Below are 26,833 nucleotides of genomic sequence, written 5' to 3' on the forward strand. Positions count from 1 at the left end.
AACGCCTTGTGAGTGAATTTGATAGACGGAAACTGAAAGAAGCCTGTCGTATATATGTATATATATATATGTATGTGTGTGTGTGTGTGTGTGTGTGTTTGTGTGTGTCTGTGTTTGTCCCCCTAGCATTGCTTGACAACCGATGCTGGTATGTTTACGTCCTCGTCACTTAGAGGTTCGGCAAAAGAGACCGATGGAATAAGTACTGGGCTTACAAAGAATAAGTCCCGGGGTCTATTTGCTCGACTAAAGGCGGTGCTCCAGCATGGCCTCAGTCAAATGACTGAAACAAGAAAAAAAATATATATATATATATTTATATATAATCAAAGTAAGCAACAAGAATATTTTCAGTAATTCGGTTACTTTGTTGCTTACTTTGATTATAATCACCCCATGGATTTATATGGATAATACCATACAAATTCTGGTGCATCTGACTTAAGTACCGTATTCATATATATATATATATATATATATATATATATATATATATATATATATGTATGTATGCATATATATATGTGTATATATATGTATATATATATATATATATATATATTATATATATATATATATATATATATATATATATATATATTATATATATACATACATACATACATACAAACATACATACAAGCATACATACATACATATATATATTGTTACTTGCACATGAGTAATGTTGTTAAAAAATAAAAACAAGAACCATAAGTTTTTACATAATTCTGCATTTATTTCATTTAAAATCATTAAGAAGCATGTTGCTGATCTTTTTAATGGTAACATTATCATCATTCCAATTAATTATCGATTGATTTCCTTATATAAAATATCACACCAAATTATTGGCTTTGGATTACAAATACGTCTCAAAAGATACTCGAGAACAATTCATGCATGACCAGCAAATAAACTGAGGTAACTTTCCCATGGTCAAAATCATGGTATAGACATGCATTCATGCACATGTACATACATAAAATTATATAATGTGTTTTAAATGAAATTGCAATCATGAAATGGCAAAACCCACATTTGAAACCCTATGTACATTCATATACATCAAGAAAGCTGTGAAGAGGACTAGCCTCACACGTTTTCTTTCATTTGTCTCCATAAAAGGAATACTTACAGAAAATATAAAGGAGCACTTATATATAAACTGTTTTATTAAGTCATCCATTTATATATATATATAAAACTGTAGTTGTGTGAGTGTCTGTCCCCTTCGATTTAGATTCCTAACTACTCCCACATTTTGCGGTGCAGTTTAACCAAATTCAGGTATCTTATAGTCGTGATTCATATCGAGCCCGTCTGCATATTAGCGCGCGTCTACAATGAGTCTACGATTTTTAAAATAAATTAACATCATTTTTTATTTCATTTTAATGCATAATTTTTCGTGTGTCGATGGCGGCGGAGTTGGCGTCCATGGTCACATCTGCACCTGTTTGCTTCTCCCCCTTCTTCCCTCCCTTGTGAAGCTGTGGGGGAGGGAGTGTAAGGAAATCAACGTCGTAAAGCGTTGTCAAGGAGACCAGCGTTCTTTTAGAACAATGACTTCATGGCTTGAAGACACCAAAACAGAAATGGCTAAGAAAGCCCGAATTGGCATCTATAAGGGAAGTAACTCTCTAAAAATGCTTATATAGTTATTTCCCTTACAAACCCGAGCAACGCTGAGCGATACTGCTAGTCATTAATAATATTGGTTATGTAAGAAAAAACTTCATAAAGATTATATTATAAACCTGCATTTAAGATATACAACAGTGATTTAAATTTGTTATAATATCATCGACTACGTTTATCAAAACTACTATTGTTAGTTAGCACCTAATATAATATTTGCTATTCTAAAATTCCGGTGATCAAATTAATAATTTTCATATGTTTTATAGGCATTTTGTCTTTATATTAAATATATTTTATATATATTTTACATTTAATCTGAATATATTTATATTTTGTATAGGAAACATTTTAAGAGAACAAATGATTTAAATTTAAATTTCACAATATCACGGTTAGCAAAGCAAATCGTATCTATCTAGAATAGATTCAATTTCTTCTGAATTGGTTTACGGCATACATGGCACTCCTTCAAACGCTCTCCGCACTTTGTACAAGCTGTGTGACCACAATCAAATGCCATATTACAAGAGCAATTCAAACAAATTTTGCATGTAAACTTTGTTATCAAATTCACAACTCTCTCTTCCTGATCATCTTCTGGAATGACAAATATGCAAGAAATATTCACCAAAACATCTGAATGTACGCATTACATACTACCACTATATATGTATGTATGTATGTATGTATGTATGTATGTATGTATGTATGTATGTACGTATAGATAGATAGATAGATAGATAGATAGATAGATAGATAGATAGATAGATAGATAGATAGATAGATAGATAGATATAAGTAGTCATTTGCATACAACAATACTTTGGAAGCTATGATGGAAAATATTGGAAATCAAAACTGAAGGAAAATAAGTTTTAATGAACAAAAAATAAAATATTGGTTAAATTTTACTTCTACTGCTAGCTATAGGCTCAAGCACTTTTTGAATGGAACTTTTTTGCTGCAGCTGTCACAGATTAACATATGACTGCATGGCTGGAATAATATAGTGGATTTTGGAAACATTCGACATAAACTTCCATGGATATATCCAGCAAAGGCCAGCCAAGTATATGAGAGGAATCCACTCTCAGAGAAATTCAGCTGTTCTCAGACATACTCATGTATGATCAGGCAGGCTCCAATATCTGACCCTGTCACTCACACTGATTAGTTTATGATTACAATAACGGTCTCTGTTCCCCGGAGTGAACTGAAGTCATGTCATCTCCACTCAGTTATTCCAGTCCCACTGGCTCTCCACTTCTTGTCACCCTCATTATATCCAACTCCAGACCCGGAACTAATTACCATAAACCAGCATTCATTCCCGGAATGCTGAACCTTGAAAGACCGCTCTTTGTTTATGACCGTCCTACTCTTTTACTCTTTTACTTGTTTCAGTCGTTTGACTGCGGCCATGCTGGAGCACCGCCTTTAGTCGAGCAAATCAACCCCGGGACTTATTCTTTGTAAGCCCAGTACTTATTCTATCGGTCTCTTTTGCCGAACCGCTAAGTGACGGGGACGTAAACACACTAGCATCGGTTGTCAAGCAATGCTAGGGGGACAAACACAGACACACAAACATATACACACACACTTATATATATATACATATATACGACAGGCTTCTTTCAGTTTCCGTCTACCAAATCCACTCACAAGGCATTGGTCGGCCCGGAGCTATAGCAGAAGACACTTGCCCAAGATGCCACGCAGTGGGACTGAACCCGGAACCATGTGGTTGGTTAGCAAGCTACTTACCACACAGCCACTCCTGTGCCTATCCTGTAGATAATAATTTACAAACTTTCAAGGAGCATCAGTTTCACTCGTCTTGGTGCATCTGCAATAGTCATGGGTACTGTGTTTTCTCCCAGATGCAGCAAGTAATAAAAAATATCGATGAGTAGTCAGTCATGAAACATTCATCAACCAAACTTACAACTATTCAACCAAGTTCTCGTTGGGTGAAGTATTGAAGCAGATAAATATGTTTCTTTATTAGCCACACAGGGCTGCACACAGACGGGACAGATTACAAAGTAGAGCTTTTCTTTTTGGGGGAGAGAAAAAAAAAGGGTGGGGTAGGTTTTCGATCAAAAGCGATCGTAAAAGGGAAAGAAAAATAAAAAAGGGGGTGAAAAACGATCAATAGAGATCGTGTATCACAGTGTCATGATGTAAAGTGTAAAGGGGGAAGCAGATAAGGTTTATCCGTGGGAAGAAAAGCCAAAAGAGCTTAACATATAGAGAGACAGACAGACAGACTGATAGATGGAGGGAGGGAGGGAGGGAGGGAGGGAGGGAGGGATGGGCAGACATAGATATAAAGTGCTTAACACAGAGAAACATATAGCCAGATAGGTGAGTAAAATGGTTAATAGAAAAACAAACAGAATGACAGTGAATGAGATTAAATGGTAGATAAATGAACTGGAAAATTGATGGAGAACCAGTCAGACAAATATTGACAGAGAGAGACAAGGAAACAAAGCAACAGATTAATCGTTTGGCTGAGAGTTAAAGAAGGTGGTAGGCAGAAAAATGGGATAATTAATAGGCAAAGTAACATTAACACACAAAGAAACTTATAGTGTACATATAAAAAAAAATTTTGCTTACGAATTTTAATTTTGTTAGCTATAGGCTCATTACACTGCAAGCAGTTTTCGATTGGAATAATTTTGTTGCAGTTGTCGCAGATCAACACATGACTGCATGGCTGGAATAATATATTGGCCTGTTCCTCAGAACACAGCAAACAATCTCTGGTATTACTTTGTGGTTCTGCAGTATGTTCCTCCTTAGAGTGTTCAGTTGTGCTATGGAAAAAGGAAAAACACAGAGTAATCAGTTAAGGAGAGAATATTTACAAAAGCAGACCAACTAACTAAATCTTAAAGACTCCGCCGGTTACGACGACGAGGGTCCCAGCTGATACGACCAACGGAACAGCTTGCTCGTGAAATTAACGTGCAAATGGCTGAGCATTCCACAGACACGTGTACCTTTAACATAGTTCTCGGGGATAATCAGCGTGACCCTTTGAAATACAAGTACAACTCATTTTTGCCAGCTGAGTGGACTGGAGCAACATGAAATAAAGTGTCTTGCTCAAGGACACAACGCGTCGCCGGGAATCGAACTCACAACCTTACGATCATGAGCCGAATGCCCTAACCACTAAGCCACGCGCCCTCACTAACTAAATATGTATTATATATCATACCACATTAAATATTACAGCTTATAGTAAAGTTAGTATATATATATATGAAGCTGTACATACATTATGTATCATAGAGAGTTCATGCTTGTAAAAAACAAAAGTTGGTTACTGCCTTAATACAAAAGGAAACTTTCCCAAGATTAGATCTCTCATTGAGAATAATTTTATTTCTTCCTCAGATGCCATTCCTGCTTTAAAAAGTAAGGAGGAATTACAACCGTGTTTCGTGGTCTGATGCCACAACAGCTCCTTTATAGGATCCAGTAAACTCAAGACATCATCAGGAGGAACCACGCCCGGTTTCGGCCCCTACTCCTCTACCGTTTTGACGTGGCGGCCCACCCCTTTCGAAGGTGTCTTCAGCCCTGGTGTTGGGTGCATGTCTTCTTTCTTCTTCTTTCTTCTGTTCCCTGGCCTCTTCGATGTATCGTCAGCGAGTGTCAGCCGGTGACTGACTGACTTGTCAAAGTTTTCCTCATAGAATAAAAGCATAACTTTTGGATTCATATCTGAAACTTAATCGAGAAGCAATGAGTTTATGTTGCCATTGTCCTTCCATACTTACAACATTGAGGCAAGTTTCACCAGTTTCTCTATTGATGATTGGTCACATGTGATGTCCAATGGCATAACATTTTGGTGGTTTCTGTGATAAATGTCTGCACCTTTTTGTACTAAATAACCAGCTATGACCTCCCAAGGGAGTTCATCTCCACCTAAACCGAGATGAATGCTAATCTGTACAAGTAAGGAAAATAGAAAAGAAACAAATTGTTAGAATAAAACCAAAAATTGTTAGAATAAAACCAAAAATTGTTAGAATAAAACCAATAGTCGCAGGAGTGGCTGTGTGGTAAGTAGCTTGCTAATCAGCCACATGGGTCCGGGTTCAGTCCCACTGCGTGGCACCTTGGGCAAGTGTCTTCTGCTATAGCCCCGGGCCGACCAATGCCTTGTGAGTGGATTTGGTAGACGGAAACTGAAAGAAGCCTGTCGTATATATGTATATATATATGTATATATATATGTATATATGTATATATGTGTATGTGTGTGTGTTTGTCCCCCTAGCATTGCTTGACAACCGATGCTGGTGTGTTTACGTCCCCGTCACTTAGAGACAGATAGAATAAGTACTGGGCTTACAAAGAATAAGTCCCGGGGTCGATTTGCTCAACTAAAGGCGGTGCTCCAGCATGGCCGCAGTCAAATGACTGAAACAAGTAAAAGAGCAAGAGCAAAGAGTATTGCCACAAATTATATGTTTCATTAATGAGTCCGTGCTACGTCCCTAACAAGTATACAATATCTCCATATTTCGATTGGTTCTCAAAACAATAAACATCTTTTGATATGTGGTTAATTTGATGTGGGATTTCTTACATATTATCTTCTCACTTTTTTTTCTTGGACATTTGTAATCTTTGAATGTTTGTTTGAATTAATATAATGAAGCAATGGTTAATATCAAAACACCGAAAGCTTGAAAGACTGAATATACAGAATATCGAATGTTGAAATATTTTAGAAGAAAATAAGAGAATTGATCTGATAAACATCTATTTACTGTTTTAACCCTTTAGCATTCAGATTATTCTGTCAAATGTAAAGCTTATGTATTCACACCATGTAAAATTAATCTTGCATCATTTCATGGCTTTGAGATTTCAATGATGTGATTATTTATTTTTAAAATGACACAATAAGGTAGCTATGAATGACCATATCTGACTAGTTTGAACATAAAATAGGTAGAATATTTTGGCCGGATATGGCCAGTTTAAACACTAAAGGGTTAAAATGGTGTTTATCACCCTGCCATATATGTGTATTTGCAGGTAATTACCTTTAAATGGACACATACAGACTTGAATAAAATTTAAATGTCACTTACGTCTTCTAGTAGTTTTGAATCTTCATCACTAGCATAGATAGTCTGCTTTGAGATGGCAAAATGAAGGCAGGTGTTGCCATCTTTGTCTTCAGCATTGATATCGGCCCCGTTTGTCAAGAGTAATTCAATCAAACCTATATGGTCTCCGCTGGTAGCCAGGAGAAATGGTGTCAGTTCAAAGTGGTTTCGAATATCCACCTGAGCCTCTCCCTAGAAGAAAAGAGATAGAAATGTTGGTGGTAAGAAATAGCATTAGTGTTGATAATGGTGGTGGTGGTAGTAGTGATGAGGATGGAGGTTGTGGTGGAGGTGGATGACAGGGTAGTATTGGTCACTGACGTAAGAATAGTCGTGATCAGAGTGGTTATGGTAGTAGTACTATTTTTCTTCTTGTTATTATTATTAAATAAGAGAACAGTGCATGCCATCAAAGTGACACTGGGGTACATATAAACGAAACCCAGTATACCTATCATGGATACCCATCTGATAAGGGTACACCAAGCACATGCATTACAAACATATCTGCATGACAAAGTGATCAAATATCAAGATAAACAGCAGGTGGGACCCAGTTAAAAGTTTCTTGTTTGAGTAGCCCATCCTGTTCAAAAGGTCCCTGAAAAAGGTTAGTTTAAGGATGATGTATGAAACACACCTGCAAATCCCAAAGAATTCCTCTCAACACATAAACTCCATCCAACGATTATTGTGTGTGTGTGTGTGTGTGTAAATGCTATACATATACACAAACACACACACACATACATATATACATACATATATAGTTATAATAACAATAATAGTTGGATGGAATTTATGAATATTTTAATGCATCATTATGTACATTGCTCCCCTGTGATCAGAGATACAAAAATCATCAGTCACTAAGGGACATGCTCAACCGGTTAAGGTCAAAAACTGACAAGCAAATCTGTGGCATTGAGCAGAATATTTGCTGCAGCCCAGCTTTTTTTATCAAGACAAAACATATAAATGATAGCACTTCCAATGAGTTTGGATTAAAAGCCATGAAAGCCATTGCCTGGTACTGCATCAGGGCATTTATTATTATTATAGGTGCAGGTGTGGCAGTGTGGTAAGAAGTTTGCTTCCTTGGAAACTAGGGATAGACGGTGAGAGCTGTACAAGCCATGTGCAGGGATGCTACCCATGAGGTGAGGGTTGACAATGAGTATAGCAAGGAATTCAGAGTACAAGGTGGGGTTTATCAAGGATCAGTCCTCAGCCCCTCTTATTCATCATAGTTCCCTAGGAAATAACAGAGGAATTTAAGGACAGGCTGCCCCTGGGAACACCTCTATGCTGATGACCTTGCTCTAATAGCTGAGTCACTACTAGAACTAGAGAAGTTTCAGGTGTGGAAACAAAGTCTAAAATTGAAGGGATTTAGAGTAAATCTAGTAAAACCCCAAAGTCTTAGTAAGTAGTAAGGCAGATAAATCATAACTCCCTTCAGGTAGTTACTGATCTGTAGAAAAGAGAAAAGGCATACGTAGAAATTCCATACAATGTAACAAGTTTAAGCTATGGATACATAAAAGATGCAATAATAACAAAGGATGGTTATGGCAGCAGCTGGCAGAAACGTTAGCATGCTGGGAAAGATGCTTAGCAGTATTTCATCTGTCTTTACGTTCGGAGTTCAAATTCCACCGAGGTTGACTTTGCCTTTCATCCTTTTGGGGGTCTATAAATTAAATACCAGTTGCATATTGGAATCAATCTAACTGACTTGCCCCCTCAAAGGATGGTTAACTGGGAAGACAGTTTTTGTGTGTGGCAGATGCACAAGGGCAATGAACACTGAAGATGTGCAAAAGACAGATTCCATCACATGCCAGGGGGAAAAACTATAAGTAGTTGATAGCTTCCGTTACCTAGGTGACCAAGTCAGTAGTTCAGTAGTGGGGAGTGGATTCTCTGAGAGTGTAGCTGCTAGAATATATATATATATATTATATATATATATATAATAATAAATATTAGGGAATAAATCCAAACTTACAGGGAAAATTCAGATTTAGGATTGAATCCAATTTTATAGTAAAATATTATATTATATTAAATTAGAGATAAAACCACTATTAGGCAAATCATACAATGAAAAACTTAAGCCAATACATAAGATTATTTAATTTATATTATTTAAATATATAACAAAATTATTAAAAAAATATAATTAATATAACACTACGATCGATCATGGCTGTTAATTTCTTTAAATTTTCGAGTTACAGTCATTCATCAGGTGGTTTAAATATTTATCTTGGCGAGGTTTAAACAATCGAAAATTTAAAGAAATTAACGATCGTAGTGTTATATTAATTATATTTTTTTAATAATTTTGTTATATATTTAAATAATATAAATTAAATAATCTTATGTATTGGCTTAAGTTTTTCATTGTATGATTTGCCTAATAGTGGTTTTGTCTCTAATTTAATATAATATATATATATATATATGACCAGTTGCAGCATGGAGGGTGTTTATAAGCCATTTAAAAACACACAAAAACTATTAGATTCACTACAACATTAAAAATTTTATTTGTTGAAGTATTTCTGTCGCTTTGAGACCGTGATGAGTTCACTAACAAAATTCCACGCTGCATGAGATGCAGAATGGAATTTTGTCAGAGAACAAGTCTCAGTTTCAAAGCAATGGAAATATTTTGACAAATTAAATTTAAATGTTGTAGTGAATCTAAATGTTTTTGTGAGTTTTAAAATGGCTTATAAACACCTTCTATGCTGCAATTGTTTTTGTTTCAGCACACAATCTCCAATCAGGTCACCTTCTATGCAAGTACATCCCTGCAACATATATATATATGTATGTTTACACACACACACACACACACACATATATATATGTATACACATATATACACATATTTATATACATATATATACACATATATACACATACACACACACATACACACACACATATGACTGGAGAGTATCAAATAAAATTCCTTCAATGTTTGATTTATAATAGAATGAAATAAAATTGGATAGAAGGATTATACAAGGGTGCACTGAAAAGTCCCTGCTTTTAAGGGTATTGCAAACAGTCTGGTTGCAGGCCCAACTTTCTGAGTTCTTTTACAGGATATAGAAAACCTGAAGGTCATTGCAATAAATGTGTGAATCTGAGAAGGGAATATGTTCAATAAAATCATAATTAACTGATCTTCCTGTATTTTGTTTTTGGATTTGGTTTGCAAGATTCTTTATATGAGTTCGTGTGTTGAAGCATATTCTATTGTGTCTGGGGAGAGTCATTTTCTTTTTGTGCCTTATTATTTAACACACTCAACGGTAAAATTTTCACTTTTTTTCTTATTTTTATTGTCCTAAAATTTTCGTTGCGTCTTGCAACCTTTTCAATAGTCTTGAGAGTCAAAACTATTGAAGAGATTGCAAGACGCAACGAAAATTTTAGGACAATAAAAATAAGAAAAAAAAAGTAATGTCCCCAACCTTTTTGATCCCTAAGGGTTAATAAAGCAATATCATCATTATCATCATTATTTTCCACCAAGGTCAATAAATTAAGCACCAGTCAAGTACCGGGGTTGATGTGATCAACTTACCCCTTATCCCAAAGTTTCAGGCCTTGTGCCTACAGCAGAATTATTATCATTATTGTTGTTATTATTATTATTATTATTATTATTATTATTATTATTATTATTATTATTGTTATTATTATTGTTATTATTATTATTATTATTATTATTATTATTATTATTATTATTATTATTATTGAGTGAGAGAGCAGTGCATGCCATCAAAGTGACACTGGGGTGACACTAGGCTTCATATATTTTACCCCAGTGTCACAGGAAAAATTTCCACTTTTTTTTCTTATTTTTATTGTCCTAAAATTTTCGTTGCGTCTTGCAACCTTTTCAATAGTCTTGAGAGTCAAAACTATTGAAAAGGTTGCAAGACGCAACGAAAATTTTAGGACAATAAAAATAAGGAAAAAAAGTGGAAATTTTTCCTGTATTTTCTTTTACCCAAACCAGTAACTTTTCAGCACCCTCTCATAAAGTGAACACTTACCAAAGTTAGTAGTGTATTAGCAACTTCTTGGTGACCATGAATAACTGCAAAATGTAATGCAGTAAAACCATCTTCCGTTTTAATATCAACAATGTCTTTGCATTTTTGCAGAATCCTTTCCGTTGCACTGAAGAATAATGGAAAAAAAAATGAAGACAAACATATTATTGGTTTGAAATTTTTGAACAAAATGAGCACTTTTAGGGGAGGGGCAAATTGATTACATCATCCCCAGTACTTGACTGATACTTAATTTATTGACCTGTAAAGGAGGAAAGGAAATGTGAACCTTGGAGAAATTTGAACACAAAATGTAAAGATGGACAAAATGCCACCAAGCCTATTAACGATTCTGCCAGCTCAATGCCTTCAAGACAGAAGTATTAGTACAATGAGAATTTAATGCCAACATATCTGCTCTATGGATTCATAACAAGTTTACAAGAAATATATGTGGTGAGAAAGATATACAACCAGACCGACTTAGTGTTATTGTATTTAATGAAAGGAGCATTAGTAAGTTCGTTAGAAATACAAATGATCTGAGACACCCACTCACACACACACTCACACACACATACACACACATGCATGTATATGTCTGTATATATATATATATATATATATATATATATATAGTTAATCCAAACAAGAAAGCACAAAAAAACTCAACAACGCAAGGACGTGGAACAAATATAGTATTATTGGACGCTCAGGAAAGAAGGGAAGAAGGAGGGTTTAACGTTTCGAGTGGAGCTCTTCGTCGGAAACATAGGAGAAGGGAAGACAGAGGAAAAAAACTCGCCAACGGTACACACGAGGTCACATTTTGCATTTATGGATAGGGGTAGGGATCCACCAAGGACCAGTCCTCAGCCCCCTCTTATTCATCATAGTCCTCCAGGCAATAACAGAGGAATTACAGACAGGATGCCCCTGGGACCTTCTCTATGCTGATTACATTGCCCTAATAGCTGAGTCACTATCAGAACTAGAGGACAAGTTGCAGGTGTGGAAGCAAGGTCTAGAATCAAAGGGCCTTAGAGTCAACCTAGCTAAAACCAAAGTCTTAATAAGTAGGAAGGCAGACAAACCACGAATCTCTTCAGGTAGATGATCCTGCACGATCTATAGAAAAGGCATAGGTAGATTCAGGGATGACATAGAGGTAGCTGATATTGCACTGTGTCTTTACTCAGTCTGCTAGAAATAGCCACTAAAACTCCTTTGAATTCAATCCTACCGTCTTATTTGAGAAAAAGCGCAGGAGTGGCTGTGTGGTAAGTAGCTTGCTAACCAACCACATGGTTGCGGGTTCAGTCCCACTGCGTGGCATCTTGGGCAAGTGTCTTTTACTATAGCCCCGGGCCGACCAATGCCTTGTGAGTGGATTTGGTAGACGGAAACTGAAAGAAGCCTGTCGTATATATGTATATATATATTATGTTGTGTGTGTTGTGTCCTGTGTTTTTGTCCCCCTAGCATTGCTTGACAACCGATGCTGGTGTGTTTACGTCCCCGTCACTTAGCGGTTCGGCAAAAGAGACCGATAGAATAAGTACTGGGCTTACAAAGAATATGTCCCGGGGTCGATTTGCTCGACTAAAGGCGGTACTCCAGCATGGCCGCAGTCAAATGACTGAAACAAGTAAAAGAGTAAAAGAGAGAGTAAAGAGTTATTGGAAAAACATAACCTTGAATAGAACATGCCTGAAATCAGATAGGTTGAGGATTTGCAATGGCTGGAATACTTTTGATCTTAAGTTTACTTACTGAGGGCTGACCTGAAAATAAGCTAAAGGTAAGAATGACACACTAGATAATGTAGCCTTAAATATCCTATATCTGGAATATTTTTGATATGGTGTGCTCAATGTGGTTAATCAGTGACAACAACAAAACTAAATGAAAATAGTCACTTACTAATTATTTCCCTTGATTGCGGCTTGGTGTAATGCATTATAGCCAAAGTGGTCACGGGTCGTGAAATCAATGTCGGGATTATTGATCAGCCTATCAATGATTTTCTCATCGCCTTCACAGATAGCATCATGTATGTCAGTGTTCTCAAAGAAATCCTAATAATAACAATAATAATAACAATAATAATAATAATAATAATAATAATAATAATAATAATAATGATGATAATAATAATAATAATAATAATGATGATAATAATAATAATAATAATAATAATAATAAAATGCCCTGATGCACTACCAGGCAGTGGCTCTCATGGCTTCTGATCTTAACTGATTGGAAGTGTTATCATGTACATTGTTTTGTCTTGGTATAAAAGATGGGCTACAGCAAATATTCTGCTCAATACCACAGAATTGCTTGTCAGTTGTTTGACCTTAACCAGTTGAGCATGTCCCTTAGTGGCTGACGATATGTGCATCTCTGATCACGAGCAGAAGTAGTGGGGGAGCATCATGGCCATGTGTTGAGGGGGATTCTTTGGGGTTTGAATAATTCACCTCTGGAAACATGGGTGGTTTTTTCAACATCCTTAAACAACCCTTATTCAGGGACCTTTTGAGCGGGATGGGCTACTCAACCTGAAGAAAATTCTAACTGGGCCCCACCTGCAAGGTCATGTGCTGTTTATCTTGATATGAGATCACCATGTCGCGCACATATGGTTGTGATGCATGTGCCTGGTGTACCTTTATCAGACGGGTAGTCATGATGGGTATATTGGGCTTCGTATATTTTACCCCAGTGTCACTTTGATGGCATGAACTGCTCTCTCACTCAATAATAATAATATAATAATAATAATAATATATAATAATAATAATAATACATATAATAATAATGATGATAATAATAATAATATAATAATAATAATATAATAATAATGATAATGATAATGATGATAATAATAATAATAATAACAATAATAATAACAATAATAATAATAATGATAATGATAATAACAATAATAATAATAATAATAATAATAATAATAATGATGATAATAATAATAATAACAATAATAATAATAATAATAATAATAATAATAATAATAATAATAATGATGATGATAATAATAATAATAATAATAATGATGATAATAATAATAATAATAATAATAATAATAATGATAATGATAATGATGATAATAATAATAATAATAACAATAATAATAACAATAATAATAATAATAATAATAATAATAATAATAATAATGATGATAATAATAATAATATGATGATAATAATAATAATAATAAAATGATGATAATAATAATAATAATAATAATAATAATAATAATATAATATGATAATGATAATAATAATGATGATACTAATAATAATATAATAATAATATAATAATAATGATAATAATATAATAATAATAATACTAATAATAATAATAATAATAATAATAATAATAATAATAATAATTATTATTATAATAATAATAAATGTCAGAAATTCAAAAGATAGTGCCCTTGGGAACTGCTCATATCCTACGCAAAATACTTTCTATGTAATCTCAAGGTTTAAAACAAACATAATTTTCGTTCTTTTCTTTCTTTCTCTTTTTTTTTCAGATATTCACTAGTACAACACCAAAAAAAAACCCCAAATATATGGCACTCTAGGCATGAACAACATGAACTTCCAAACAGGTGTCTCCTGAGGTCTCTGGGTGAGACTTGGAGCCAACTTGTACAAATATAAAGCAAAAGTCAAACATAGAATAATAATAATAATAATAATAATAATAATAATATAATAATAATAATAATAATAATAATAATAATAATAATAGGAAACATGGGTACATGGGTGGTTCGTTCAACATCCTTAAACAATCCTTATTCAAGAACCTTTTGAGCAGGATGGACTACTCGACCAGAAGAAAATTCTAACTGGGCCCCATCTGCAAGGCTATGCACTATTTAACCTGATATGAGATCCCCATGATATGAAATCATCACATATGGTTGTGGTGCATGTGCCCAGTGTACCCTTATCAGACGGGTAGTCATAATGGGTATACAAGGCTTCATATATTTTACCCCAGTGTCACTTTGATGGCATGCACTGCTCTCTCACTCAATAATAATAATAATAATAATAATAATAATAACAATAATGATAATAATTCTGCTGTAGGCACAAGGCCTGAAACTTTGGGATAAGGGGTAAGTTGATCACATCAACCCCGGTACTTGACTGGTGCTTAATTTATTGACCTTGGTGGAAAATAATGATGATAATGATATTGCTTTATTAACCCTTAGGGATTAAAAAGGTTGGGGACATTACAGGATGGTACAGTGTAGGATTAGAAAGAGGGGTGTGTAAAAACAACAGTAAAGAAAAGTTTCAAAAATGACTAATTCCCCAAAACAGGGAGACTTTCTATGGCTGTTCCCTAATACCCCACCAACCTACGATCACCCAGACCACGAGGACAAGTGCTCCCTCCTCATCCTCCATTCTCAGACTATACGTACATACTAAGAGCAGGTCCGAGTGAATGGACCGGCACTTGCTTCTCTACTCTCACATTCCTTTTCAAGTGAAACTTCAGAATTTTAATGTGGGCCTGTAATGCGTGCATGACTGGTATTTAATTTGTCGATCCCAGGAGGATGAAAGGCAAAGTCAATCTCAATGAGATTTGAGCTCAGAACACATAGACAGATGAAATACGACAAAGGATTTTGCCTGATGTGTTACTGATTCTGCAAGCTCGCTGCCTTTTTTTCTCATGATACTACTACTACTATGAACAGTAATACTACTACTTCTACTACTACTACTACTACTACCACTACTACTATGAACAGTAATACTACTACTTCTACTACTACTACTACTACTACCACTACTACTATGAACAGTACTACTACTACTTCTACAACTACTACTACTACTACCACTACTACTATGAACAGTACTACTACTACTACTACTACTACTACTACTAAGAAGAAGAAGAAGAAGAAGAAAAAGAAGAAGAAGAGAAGTTAATGCAATGAGCGTTTGAGATGCCAGATATATCGGTGTGAAGGCGGCGAGCTGGCAGAATCGTTAGCACGCCGGGCTAAATGCTTAGCGGTGTTTCGTCTGCCGCTACGTTCAGAGTTCAAATCCCGCCGAGGTCGACTTTGCTTTTCATCCTTTCAGAGTCGATTAAATAAGTACCAGTTACACACTGTGGTCGATATAATTGACTTAATCCATTTGTTGTTTGTCCCCTCTATGTGTAACCCCATGTGGGCATTAAAGAAATAAGATATATCGATGTGAACTTACTTCTTCAAGAAGCTTTTTCTTGAATTCTTGAAAATGCATCGTTTTGTCTTCAGCAGCTGTGGAGTTGAAGGCTGTTCGAAAGCACTGTTGTGTCATGTAATCCATTGATTCTATGAAAGGTAAATTCAATGTGAAAATTAATCAGAATAAGAGAAAATGTTTCCAGTACAGCCCCAGCAAAATTTCTGAGATCAAAATCAAAACCAGGATAAGATATTAAAACTATTCTGTGTGTGTGTGTGTGTGTGTGGTGTGTGTGTGTGTGTGTGTGTTGTGTGTGTGTGTGTGTGTGTATGTGTGTTTGTGTGGGGGGGGGCTCAGCAAAATGTTTTTACATTAAGAATTATCACTTATCACACACACAGCTTAATGGTTAAAATGCACATTCTCATCTACATAATTTCAATTTTAGTCCCACTGCAGGGCAATTTAGACATTTGGATGGTGGCATTTGAAGACAGAAACCAAAAGAAGTCCACAAGATATAAAGAGAAATGCCAAAGGAATCTTGCTGATACATCCAGCCCAAACTTTCCAAATAACAATCATTCGGTTTACACATGTGGTTGGATGAGAGTAAAATTGGTAAAACTTACTAAAGTTATCTTCAATGTCATCTATAGGATTTGACACCTTTTTGCAGCATTCAGAGTTGAGTAAACACAATTTACCAGATACCAAAACTACTAAAGTACCAGTTGGTAACGCTAGTTGTACTTCAGCAATATTACCTAATATCTACAAACAAAATAAATATATAAAGGTAAAATATGGTCAATAAGTGAAAATATAGCAACAGATTACCTGGAAAATCCCAGTTTAAATTAAAAGTAGACATACCTCTCTCTTTTTTCTTTTTCTTCCTCTTTGTATCTATAATTAGTGAACTATGAGAGAAAATGACTGTAGTGACGCCATTTTGGAAGTCTTCAGCACGCATGTGCAGAGTTGGATTTCTTCAGGGAGGCCGCCGGGAGTTTCCTCATGCGCATGCGCAGAGAACTAGCAACAGCAAGCTTTCCCACTGTATCGATCTCTCACGAAGCTGACACCGAATTGAACGGACACGTCCTCATAGCTCTCCCAAGCAAGCCAACACGTGGCGGAGCTACACTACGCTGGAACGAGACAGCATTTGGCTCACACCATTTTAACTACTGTGACTAGCTCCCATGGCTACCGGTTCGCCCTGAAGGAAATATATGTATATATATTGTATAGGCGTAGGAGTGGCTGTGTGGTAAGTAGCTTGCTTACCAACCACATGGTTCCGGGTTCAGTCCCACTGCGTGGCACCTTGGGTAAGTGTCTTCTACTATAGCCTCAGGCCGACCAAAGCCTTGTGAGTGGATTTGGTAGACGGAAACTGAAAGAAGCCTGTCGTATATATGTATATATATATATGTGTGTGTGTGTGTGTGTATGTGTGTGTGTGTGTGTACGTGTGTGTATATGTTTGTGCGTCTGTGTTTTTCCCCCAGCATCACTTGACAACCGATGCCGATGTGTTTACGTCCACACAACTTAGCAGTTCGGCAAAAGTAACCGAGAGAATAAGTACTAGGCTTACAAAAGAATAAGTCCCGGGGTCGATTTGCTCGACTAAAGGTGGTGCTCCAGCATGGCCTCAGTCAAATGACTGAAACAAGTAAAAGAGTAAAAAAAAAAAAAGAGTATATTATTGCGAATCCAGAAAAATAAATATTCGAAGTCTTGGTTTTTCCTTCGACAAATAATTTAAGGTAACGGGATGAGACCTGCACCCCTCAAGTATTCGAGACCTTTCATCCTTGTTACATGACTTTCTCTTCCTAGTTTGACATACATATGTTGTCATGTTACTTCTCTTCAACAATTGTTTGAACTGTTGGATGCGTAAACCTCAGATTTATAATCTGACAGGCTTTTCATAAAATATGTCCACTCTGACCTAGATATTCACTAACAACTTTTATAAACAAAAACATTCTGAAATTCATGCATACCTACCAACATATATACCTGTATGAATACATACATACATACATACCTATGTACACACATACATATATACATTCAATCATACATATATACATACATGTTATATAGATATATATATATATATATATTATATAATAGATGTGTGTGTGTTTGTATGAATATATTATATATATATATGTATGTATGTATGTTATGTATGTATGTATGTATATATATATATGTATATATATGTGTGTGTGTATATATATACCTATGTATATGTGTATATATATATATGTATGTATGTATATATCTATCTATAAATATATATATACGAGCAAAACGCCCCCTCCCCGTCCAATGGACGGTGCTGACTTGTCAAACATTTAAACCAAATTTTCTCAAAACAACTTGTTCGACCGTCCCATAGGCTTCCCCTTTGAGAAACACCAACCAATTCAACCTAAATTTGAGACACCAGCGAAAGAAAATATAAAGATAGACTTTCCAAAGAAAAACGATTTTATTCACACAAATATGCAACCGAAGAGTTTAAAGTACCAGTAATGATAAGGCTGTTGACTGGGAGAACACAAACATGGTTTAAACAGGAAAGAAACATGCCTTTAAGCAGTGCAAAAACAACAAAAAAATGGAATGTGCAGTTATGTACAGGTTGATGGAAGAAAAGCAGGACAAAAACGGCTTTATCGATCGCATTCTCACCTGGAATCGATTTGTGTAATCTTTTCAAGACTTATATACGGCCTGATACCGTCGGTATCTACATATCAAAATTGAGTGCAATCGGATGGAGGATGCCCGAGATCCTAGAAGATACACAGACAGACAGAACGGATTTTATATAATATATGTGTGTGTGTGTGTGTGTATGTATTAATCTTTACTCTCTTTTACTCTTTTACTTGTTTCAGTCATTTGACTGTGGCCATGCTGGAGCACCGCCTTTAGTCGAACAAATCGACCCCAGGAGTCTTTTGCCGAACCGCTAAGTGACGGCGACGTAAACACACCAGCATCGGTTGTCAAGCAATGCTAAAGGGAGAAACACAGACACACAAACATACACACACACATATATATATGTATGCATCTATACAACAGGCTTCTTTCAGTTTCCGTCTACCAAATCCACTCACAAGGCATTGGTCGGCCCGAGGCTATAGTAGAAAACACTTGCCCAGCATGCCACGCAGTGGGACTGAACCCGGAACCATGTGGTTGGTAAGCAAGCTACTTACCACATAGTCACTCCTGCGCCTATATATATATATATATATATATATATATATATATGTATATATATATGTATATATATATATATATATGGCAGAATCATTAGCACGCTGGGTGAAATGCTTAGTGGTATTTCATCTGCTGTTATGTTCGAAGTTCAAATTCCGCTAAGATCGACTTTGCCTTTCATCCTTTCGGGGTCGATTAAATAAGTCCCAGTTATGCACTGGGATCAATGTAATTGACTTAATCCCTTTGTCTGTCCTTGTCTGTCCCCTCTATGTTTAGCATCCTGTGAGCAATGAAATGCGAAGTAGATGAAACAGGGGCAACTGAAGAAGGGGAATATTCCTTGTGTTGTATGTCTTGTATTCTGTTCTTTCATTGTTTAAAACATAGTTCGTTTCCATGTCTTTGTTTTTATGTTTTCGTTTCTCATTGTGTTCAACGTTTTTTTGATATCCTGTACCCATATATGCATGTATATATACATATAGATGTAGGTATGTACATATATGTATGTATATATGCATATATTTATATATTATTGTATTATTATATGATTGAATGCCAGCATCCTTTTCTAAGTAAGTTTTTATCTATCTCTCTCTATCTCTCTCTCTCTCTCCTCTCTATATATAATATATAATATATAATTATATATATATTATAATATATATAATATATATATATATATATATATATATAATATATATATATATATATATTTATATATATATATATATATATTTATATATATTTATATATATATATATATATATATATATATATATATATATATATATATATATATTATGTTGTGTGTGTGTGTATATCTTAATATATAAAACTGAGAATGTGTGTCTGTCTGTTTGTGTGTGTGTTTCCCTAAAACTTGAGAACTACATAACCAATTTCATTCAAATTTTACACATGACTTACTTAGGGTCTGGGGAGTGTCATCGGCAAAAACTTTTAAAAACTTTTTGCCTAGGGCGAGCCCACAGCAATATCATATCTTCTCCACTATTTCAGTATTACGTGTTAAAAGTGAAACAAAAATATTTCTCTATTTTATGTCAGATGCTTTCACTTTAACAGTAAAAATAATAATAACAATTGAATTATATGTAGTAAGTAATAATTAAGATCAAACTAAAGTATAATATAATCGTTACATAACAAAAGTAAAAATAGCAATTGGTATAAAATTGCATCAATGATTTGAACTTGAATAAGCAGTTTCACATGAATGGGAATAAATTAAAAATAAAATTAGCGTGCAGAAGTGGAATAGTCCAGATGGATAATAAAAAATTAAATTAAAGAAAAGACTATTGTCTATAAAGTATACAATGTAGAGAAAAATGATTTGAACACATGGAGAAAAGCACCTTCGAAAAGTGTCTTGGTGCGACTATGAAAAATATCTAATCAGAGGCGGTAAATACGCCACAATAGAACCAAGGTTCGAGTCAACGGAGCGTGCAAGGGAGTACTCGACTCGAACTTGCAAAGTGGAAATATTCTATTTTTACCTTTATATCTGGGACGTAGGACGTCCCGGAAAAAGATTTTAAATGCCCCCCCCCCTCCCCGAAGTAGAGGTAGGCTGGATTATGGCACACTTCTATACAAAAGGGAGGACAAGATACAATTGAACGAAATTACAAGAGACGGGCTAACAATTCCAGTCTGTTATATATTTTGAGTATTGTTATCACTAGCGATATCAAGATATAACTTTGTATTTTGCATTTTATGTGTAGATGTATATATATAGATGTACATGTAATATGTACACATATATATATACACATATATACATGCACTAGCAGTATCACCCGGCAACGACGGGTCTTTAAGGCTAGTATATATATATATATATATATGTATGTATGGATATATATATGTATATATATATATATATATGTATATATATATATATATGTGTATATATATATATGTGTGTGTATATATATATATATATGTATATATGTGTATATATATATAACTTAATAAATAAATATATGCATACATACATACATATATGTACGTACCTACATCTACATGTATATATACATGCATATATATATATATCTATATATCTATATATATATATATATATATATATATGAGTACAGGACACCACAAATAGACGTAGAACTCAACGAGAAACGAATATATAAAAACATGGAAACGGACTTTTTTTAACAACGAAAAACAGAGCACAAGACAAACAACACAAGGAACATTCCTCTTCATCAGCTGTCCCCTCCCCGGTTTGACTCCATGAGTGTTTCGAAGGTAAGGACAGAACACGACCCGTCGAACCGGTCCTTTCTGCAAAGGAATTAAATAAAATTCCTTTGCAGAGGGGTAAAACAAGGAAAAGAAATAATATATATATATAATATATATATATATATATATATAATATATGCATACTAATGTTTATGTGTTTGTGTAAGAAGATAATGTCTCAAAGATAAATTTCATGATAGTCATGGGTGGACCCACCTTAATCAGGACAAAAAATATACACTTTCAGAAATATACTCACTGATGTCATATCATCAACCCATCCACCATGTCCTTTCTGACACACTTTAACTTTTTGAATATCTTCAATTATCTGAATTACATCACCGGCGGAAAATTGTTGGTGCTGAAATGTGGAAATATACATATATATATATATATATGTGTGTGTGTGTGTGTGTGTGTGTGTGTGTGTATAAACAAACTTATATTTGTTTTTAAGAAGAGTTGAATGTGTATTGTACGATACAGACAAGAAAGTGATATTTCAAATGCAGTACCACTTTTAAAACAGCAGAAAAATTAAGTATTATTACCCTTATACAGACAGATAGAGATACATGCACACACACCAAACAACACACACCACACACACCACACACACACACACACACAAACACACACACACAACACAACACACGCACACACAAACACACCACACAAACACCCGCACAACCACACACAACCACTCACACACACACCACACACACACACATAAAACACACACCAACACACGCACACACACACACAACACAAACACACCACCACACAAACACACGCACACACCACACACACACACACACAAAACACGCACACACACACACACACACACAAACACACGCACACAACACACACACACACACAACAACCCACGCAACACACACACACACACACACAAACACACGCACACCACAACACAACACAAAACGCACCACACACACACACACACACAAACAACGCATCACAACACACACGCACACACACAAACACAACGCACACACACACACACACACAAACCACCCACAACACACACACAACACACAACCACCCCACAACACCACACCCCACACAACACACTCGCAAACAACACAACACACACACACAAACAACAAGCGCGCACAACACACACACACACACACAAACACACGCACACACACACACACAAACACACGCACACACACACGCACACACACGCACACACACACACACAACCACAACACACAAAACACACCACACACCACACAAACACACGCACACCACACACACACAAAACACACCACACACACACACACACACAACACCCACACACACACACACAAACACACGCACACCAACACACACACAGACACACCACCCCACACACACACACACACATATATATATATATATATATTTGTTGTGCAAATTTTTTATGTGAAGTCGTGTGTTGAAACATATTGTTGTATTTCGGAATGGTCATTTTGCCATTTTAGCCTATAAAACACACGTACTATATATTTGGTATTACTTTGCTTCAGTGTTATTTATTTTTTACATTAATCTTAATCTTATTTCGGCCAGAGTTCTTTCGTCACACTCCTGTGACCGCATCAGTGGTCCTTTGTTTTCTTCTTCTTCTATTTGTGTCTCTCCTTACTAACCGTCAGCCATTTTTGTATTTCTATTGTATGTCCTATAATATATATATAATATATATATATTATAGAGAGAGAGAGAGAGAGAGAGAGAAGAGAGAGAGAGAGAGAAAAGAGAGAGGGTGAAACAGAGATTAAATTAGATTTAAGCCTATTGCTACAATATTTCTTTTGAAATGCAATGTATTTGTTTCATTTAATTTTCAAGTTTTAAAATCATGAATAATTTAGCAAAATTCATTGTGTCATTAATTCATTGTTTGGGATTTCAATTAGCATAAAATTTCAAGAGAGTGTTTTCATTCATATTATTTAAAAGAAGAAGGTTGTATCATTATAATAAGAGTGATCTCAGGAAGGTTGATATCAAAAGGGGGCAGTGAACATTCCAGATATCTCACAAAGAGACAACAACTTACTTGTCTTTGAAAACCTCTGTATTCCTGCCTGTTCTGTAAGAGGTTTTCGAAGTCAGAAGTCATTTTAGAAAACTTTTCCATCATCTCCCGCATTTCAGCTATAAAGAGAAATGCAACAAAAAATTCAATGAAAGGAAAATAATTCCTGCATGTCTATAAGCAATATAGCTAAAAAAAATACTTGAGCGCAATCGGATGGAGGATGCCCGAGATCCTAGAAGATACACACACAGACAGACTTGGCTCTCCATCTCTTATGACAGTGAGCGTTCCGGTTGATGCAATTAATGGAACAATCTGCTTGTGAAATTAACATACAAATGGCTGAGCTCTGCACAGACATACATAGTTAAGTTAAGTTAAGTTAATTTTTTGGCTCAAAAAGCAAAAAGCAAGGCCATGTAGGGGGACATGGAGTTATGAAAAGGGAGGGTGTTCATGCAAAGAATTCAGGCCATTTCTGGTCAAGGGAGACTTTGAACCGAGCGGTCGTTGGCGTCTTCACTATCTCGTCTGGCAGCATATTCCACAGATCCGCAACCTGCACAGAGAAAGCCCCTCTCCTTTGATTGAGATGAAATCGTCGCAGATAGAGCTTTTCGGAGTGACCCCGCAGCCAACGCTCTGGAGCAGGAATGAAGAATAGCTCTTTCGAGAGGTTACACTTTCTGCTTATGATGTGAGCAAGAATGAGATCACCACGGCGTCGTCATTTTTCTAGAGAATAAAGGTCGAGCGTCTTCAGCCTTACTCTTAATGTAGGGCGATTCAGCATAACACAGAATATGACAAGGATGGTCCTGTTGTATAATAAGTAAAACTCATTATTGCCAGTTGAGTAGAATGGAATAATATGAAATAGAGTGTCTTGCTCAAGAACACAATGTGTCACTAGGAATAGAACACATTACCAAATACCCTAATTAATAAGCCAAATACCTTAATTAATAAGCCAATACACAGTAAAAACATCATCATCATCATCGTCGTTTAACATCCGCTTTCCATGCTAGCATGGGTTGGACGTATAACTGAGAGCTGGTGAACCAGATGGCCGCACCAGGCTTCAATCTTGATCTGGCAGAGTTTCTACAGCTAGATGCCCTTCCTAATGCCAACCACTCCGAAAGTATAGTGGGTGCTTTCACATGCCACCGGCACGGGGCCAGTCAGGCGGCACTGGCAACGACCTCGGTCGAATTTTTTTTACACATGCCACAGGCACGGGTGCCAGTAAGGCGATGCCGGTAACGATCCCACTCGAATGGTGCTTTTTGACGTGCCACCGGCACAGAGGCCAGATAGCCACTCTGGTAACGATCACGCTCGGATGGTGCTCTTAATACTCTACTAGCACAGGGCTCGAGTGCCAGTAATGCGATGCTGGTAGCGATCACGCTCGAATGGTGCCTTTTAAGTCCCACTGGCACGGAAGCCGGTTAGCCGCTCTGTCAATGACATTAAAAGAATATGTAGAAAATTCAGTTATCCATTAACCCTTTGGTCCCAGTGATGCCAGATAGGAGGGAGTTTACAATTGAAGTATTTAGACTTGGAATGATTGTGTGTAATATCATTTTGTAGTTCCATCTACACTTTGGACAAGGTTATTAGACAGTACTACAATAGCTAATAAATAATTTCCAACACAAGTTATTTTTCAGTATTGCATAATCAGAGAATTTTCAAGCCCATAAAAGTGTTAATTCAAAAAGAAGTACAGAATTTTACTGGCTGGTGTATTTTATATATCCTGTACCCCCATTTATGTATTTATAAAGTGCGTAAAGGAAAACTAAGAAAAATAATTAATCTTACCGTTATCACTTGGTCCCTGAACTATCGTGTTTGGGGGTGCCTTTTCACAGCACTCAGGATTCAATACAAATGTTTTACCAAACACCGATGCGAGTATATCACCATTTGCGAGCACAGATCTTACTATACCAACTTTACCTAACATCTATAAAAATAAAAGAAATAGCTTGCTAAATAAACTCAAGAAATGAACATAATCCAAGTTGCAGGAGATCAAAGTGGTAGAAAAAAATTTTTTAAAGTGAAATTAATGGCATAAATATTTATTTTTAATGTTTCAAAATGTATTCGATGACTGGCGTCCGTGCTAGCGGTGTGCAAAGAGCACCATACGAGTGTGACCATTGACAGAGCGGCTAACCAGCTTCCGTGCCAGTGGCACTTAAAAGGCACCATTCGAGCGTGATCGTTACCAGTGTTGCCTTAAAGAGCACCATCTGAGCGTGATCGTTGCCAGAGTGGCTATCCGACCTCTGTGCCGGAGGCACGTAAAAGACTCCATTCGAGCGTGATCGTTACCAGCATCGCCTTACTGGCACCTGTGCCGGTGGCATGTGTAAAAGATTCGAGCGAGGTCATTGCCAATACCGCCTGACTGGCCCCATGCCGGTGGCACGTAAAAGCACCCACTACACTCTCGGAGTGGTTGGCGTTAGGAAGGGCATCCAGCTGTAGAAACTCTGCCAGATCAAGATTGAAGCTTGGTGCAGCCATCTGATTCGCCAGCCCTCAGTCATTCGTCCAACTCATGCTAGCATGGAAAGCGGACGTTAAACGACAATGATGATGATGTTTCAAAATGTAAAGCCATTGCCCATGATCTTCACATACTTCCACAGCTAAGATTGTTGGTCTTAATGAAGTTTATCCCCAGGTTAGCCCCAATAAAGCATGTCTGTGATCAGAAGTGATCCACTCTTGACTATCTTGTCAGTGATAGCAGTGTTTCATCTTACGAGTGGTAGTAGTGTTTCAATCAAAACTAACACCTACTGGAGATGACTCTAAATCTGCCCAACCCTTCTATGACATCATCATCATCATCATCATCATCGTTTAACGTCCGCTAGCATGGGTTGGACGGTTTGACTGTGGGCTGGCGAACCACATGGCTGCACCAGACTTCAATCTTGATCTGGCAGAGTTTCTTCAGCTAGATGCCCTTCCTAATGCCAACCACTCCGATAGTATAGTGGGTGCTTTCACATGCAACCGGCATGGGGCCAGTCAGGCGGCACTGGCAACGACCTCGGTCGAATTTTTTTTTAC

The 26,833-nt window shown here is 36.1% G+C and overlaps 1 protein-coding gene across 2 annotated transcripts in view; it reads right to left on the reverse strand.

The window, feature by feature from the left end:
* Nucleotides 1–1,979: 1,979 nt before the first annotated feature.
* The window catches only part of LOC115230364 (E3 ubiquitin-protein ligase MIB2-like), a 28,199-nt gene continuing 3,345 nt past the window's right edge, over nt 1,980–26,833 (reverse strand). For both annotated transcript variants that reach the window (XM_029800567.2, XM_036499631.1), the window contains exons 3-13: nt 25,565–25,709; nt 23,747–23,844; nt 21,935–22,039; nt 16,752–16,893; nt 16,156–16,265; nt 12,797–12,951; nt 10,874–11,000; nt 6,774–6,983; nt 5,445–5,617; nt 4,273–4,472; nt 1,980–2,241 (exon numbers count right to left, since the gene is read on the reverse strand). In XM_029800567.2, the coding sequence (XP_029656427.1) occupies nt 2,060–2,241; nt 4,273–4,472; nt 5,445–5,617; nt 6,774–6,983; nt 10,874–11,000; nt 12,797–12,951; nt 16,156–16,265; nt 16,752–16,893; nt 21,935–22,039; nt 23,747–23,844; nt 25,565–25,709 (1,647 nt within the window). In that variant the 3' untranslated portion in view covers nt 1,980–2,059. The remainder of the gene's footprint in view (nt 2,242–4,272; nt 4,473–5,444; nt 5,618–6,773; nt 6,984–10,873; nt 11,001–12,796; nt 12,952–16,155; nt 16,266–16,751; nt 16,894–21,934; nt 22,040–23,746; nt 23,845–25,564; nt 25,710–26,833) is intronic.

This window comes from Octopus sinensis, unplaced genomic scaffold, assembly GCF_006345805.1.
Source record: "Octopus sinensis unplaced genomic scaffold, ASM634580v1 Contig15439, whole genome shotgun sequence".
Classification (NCBI taxonomy): Eukaryota; Metazoa; Mollusca; class Cephalopoda; order Octopoda; family Octopodidae; genus Octopus; species Octopus sinensis.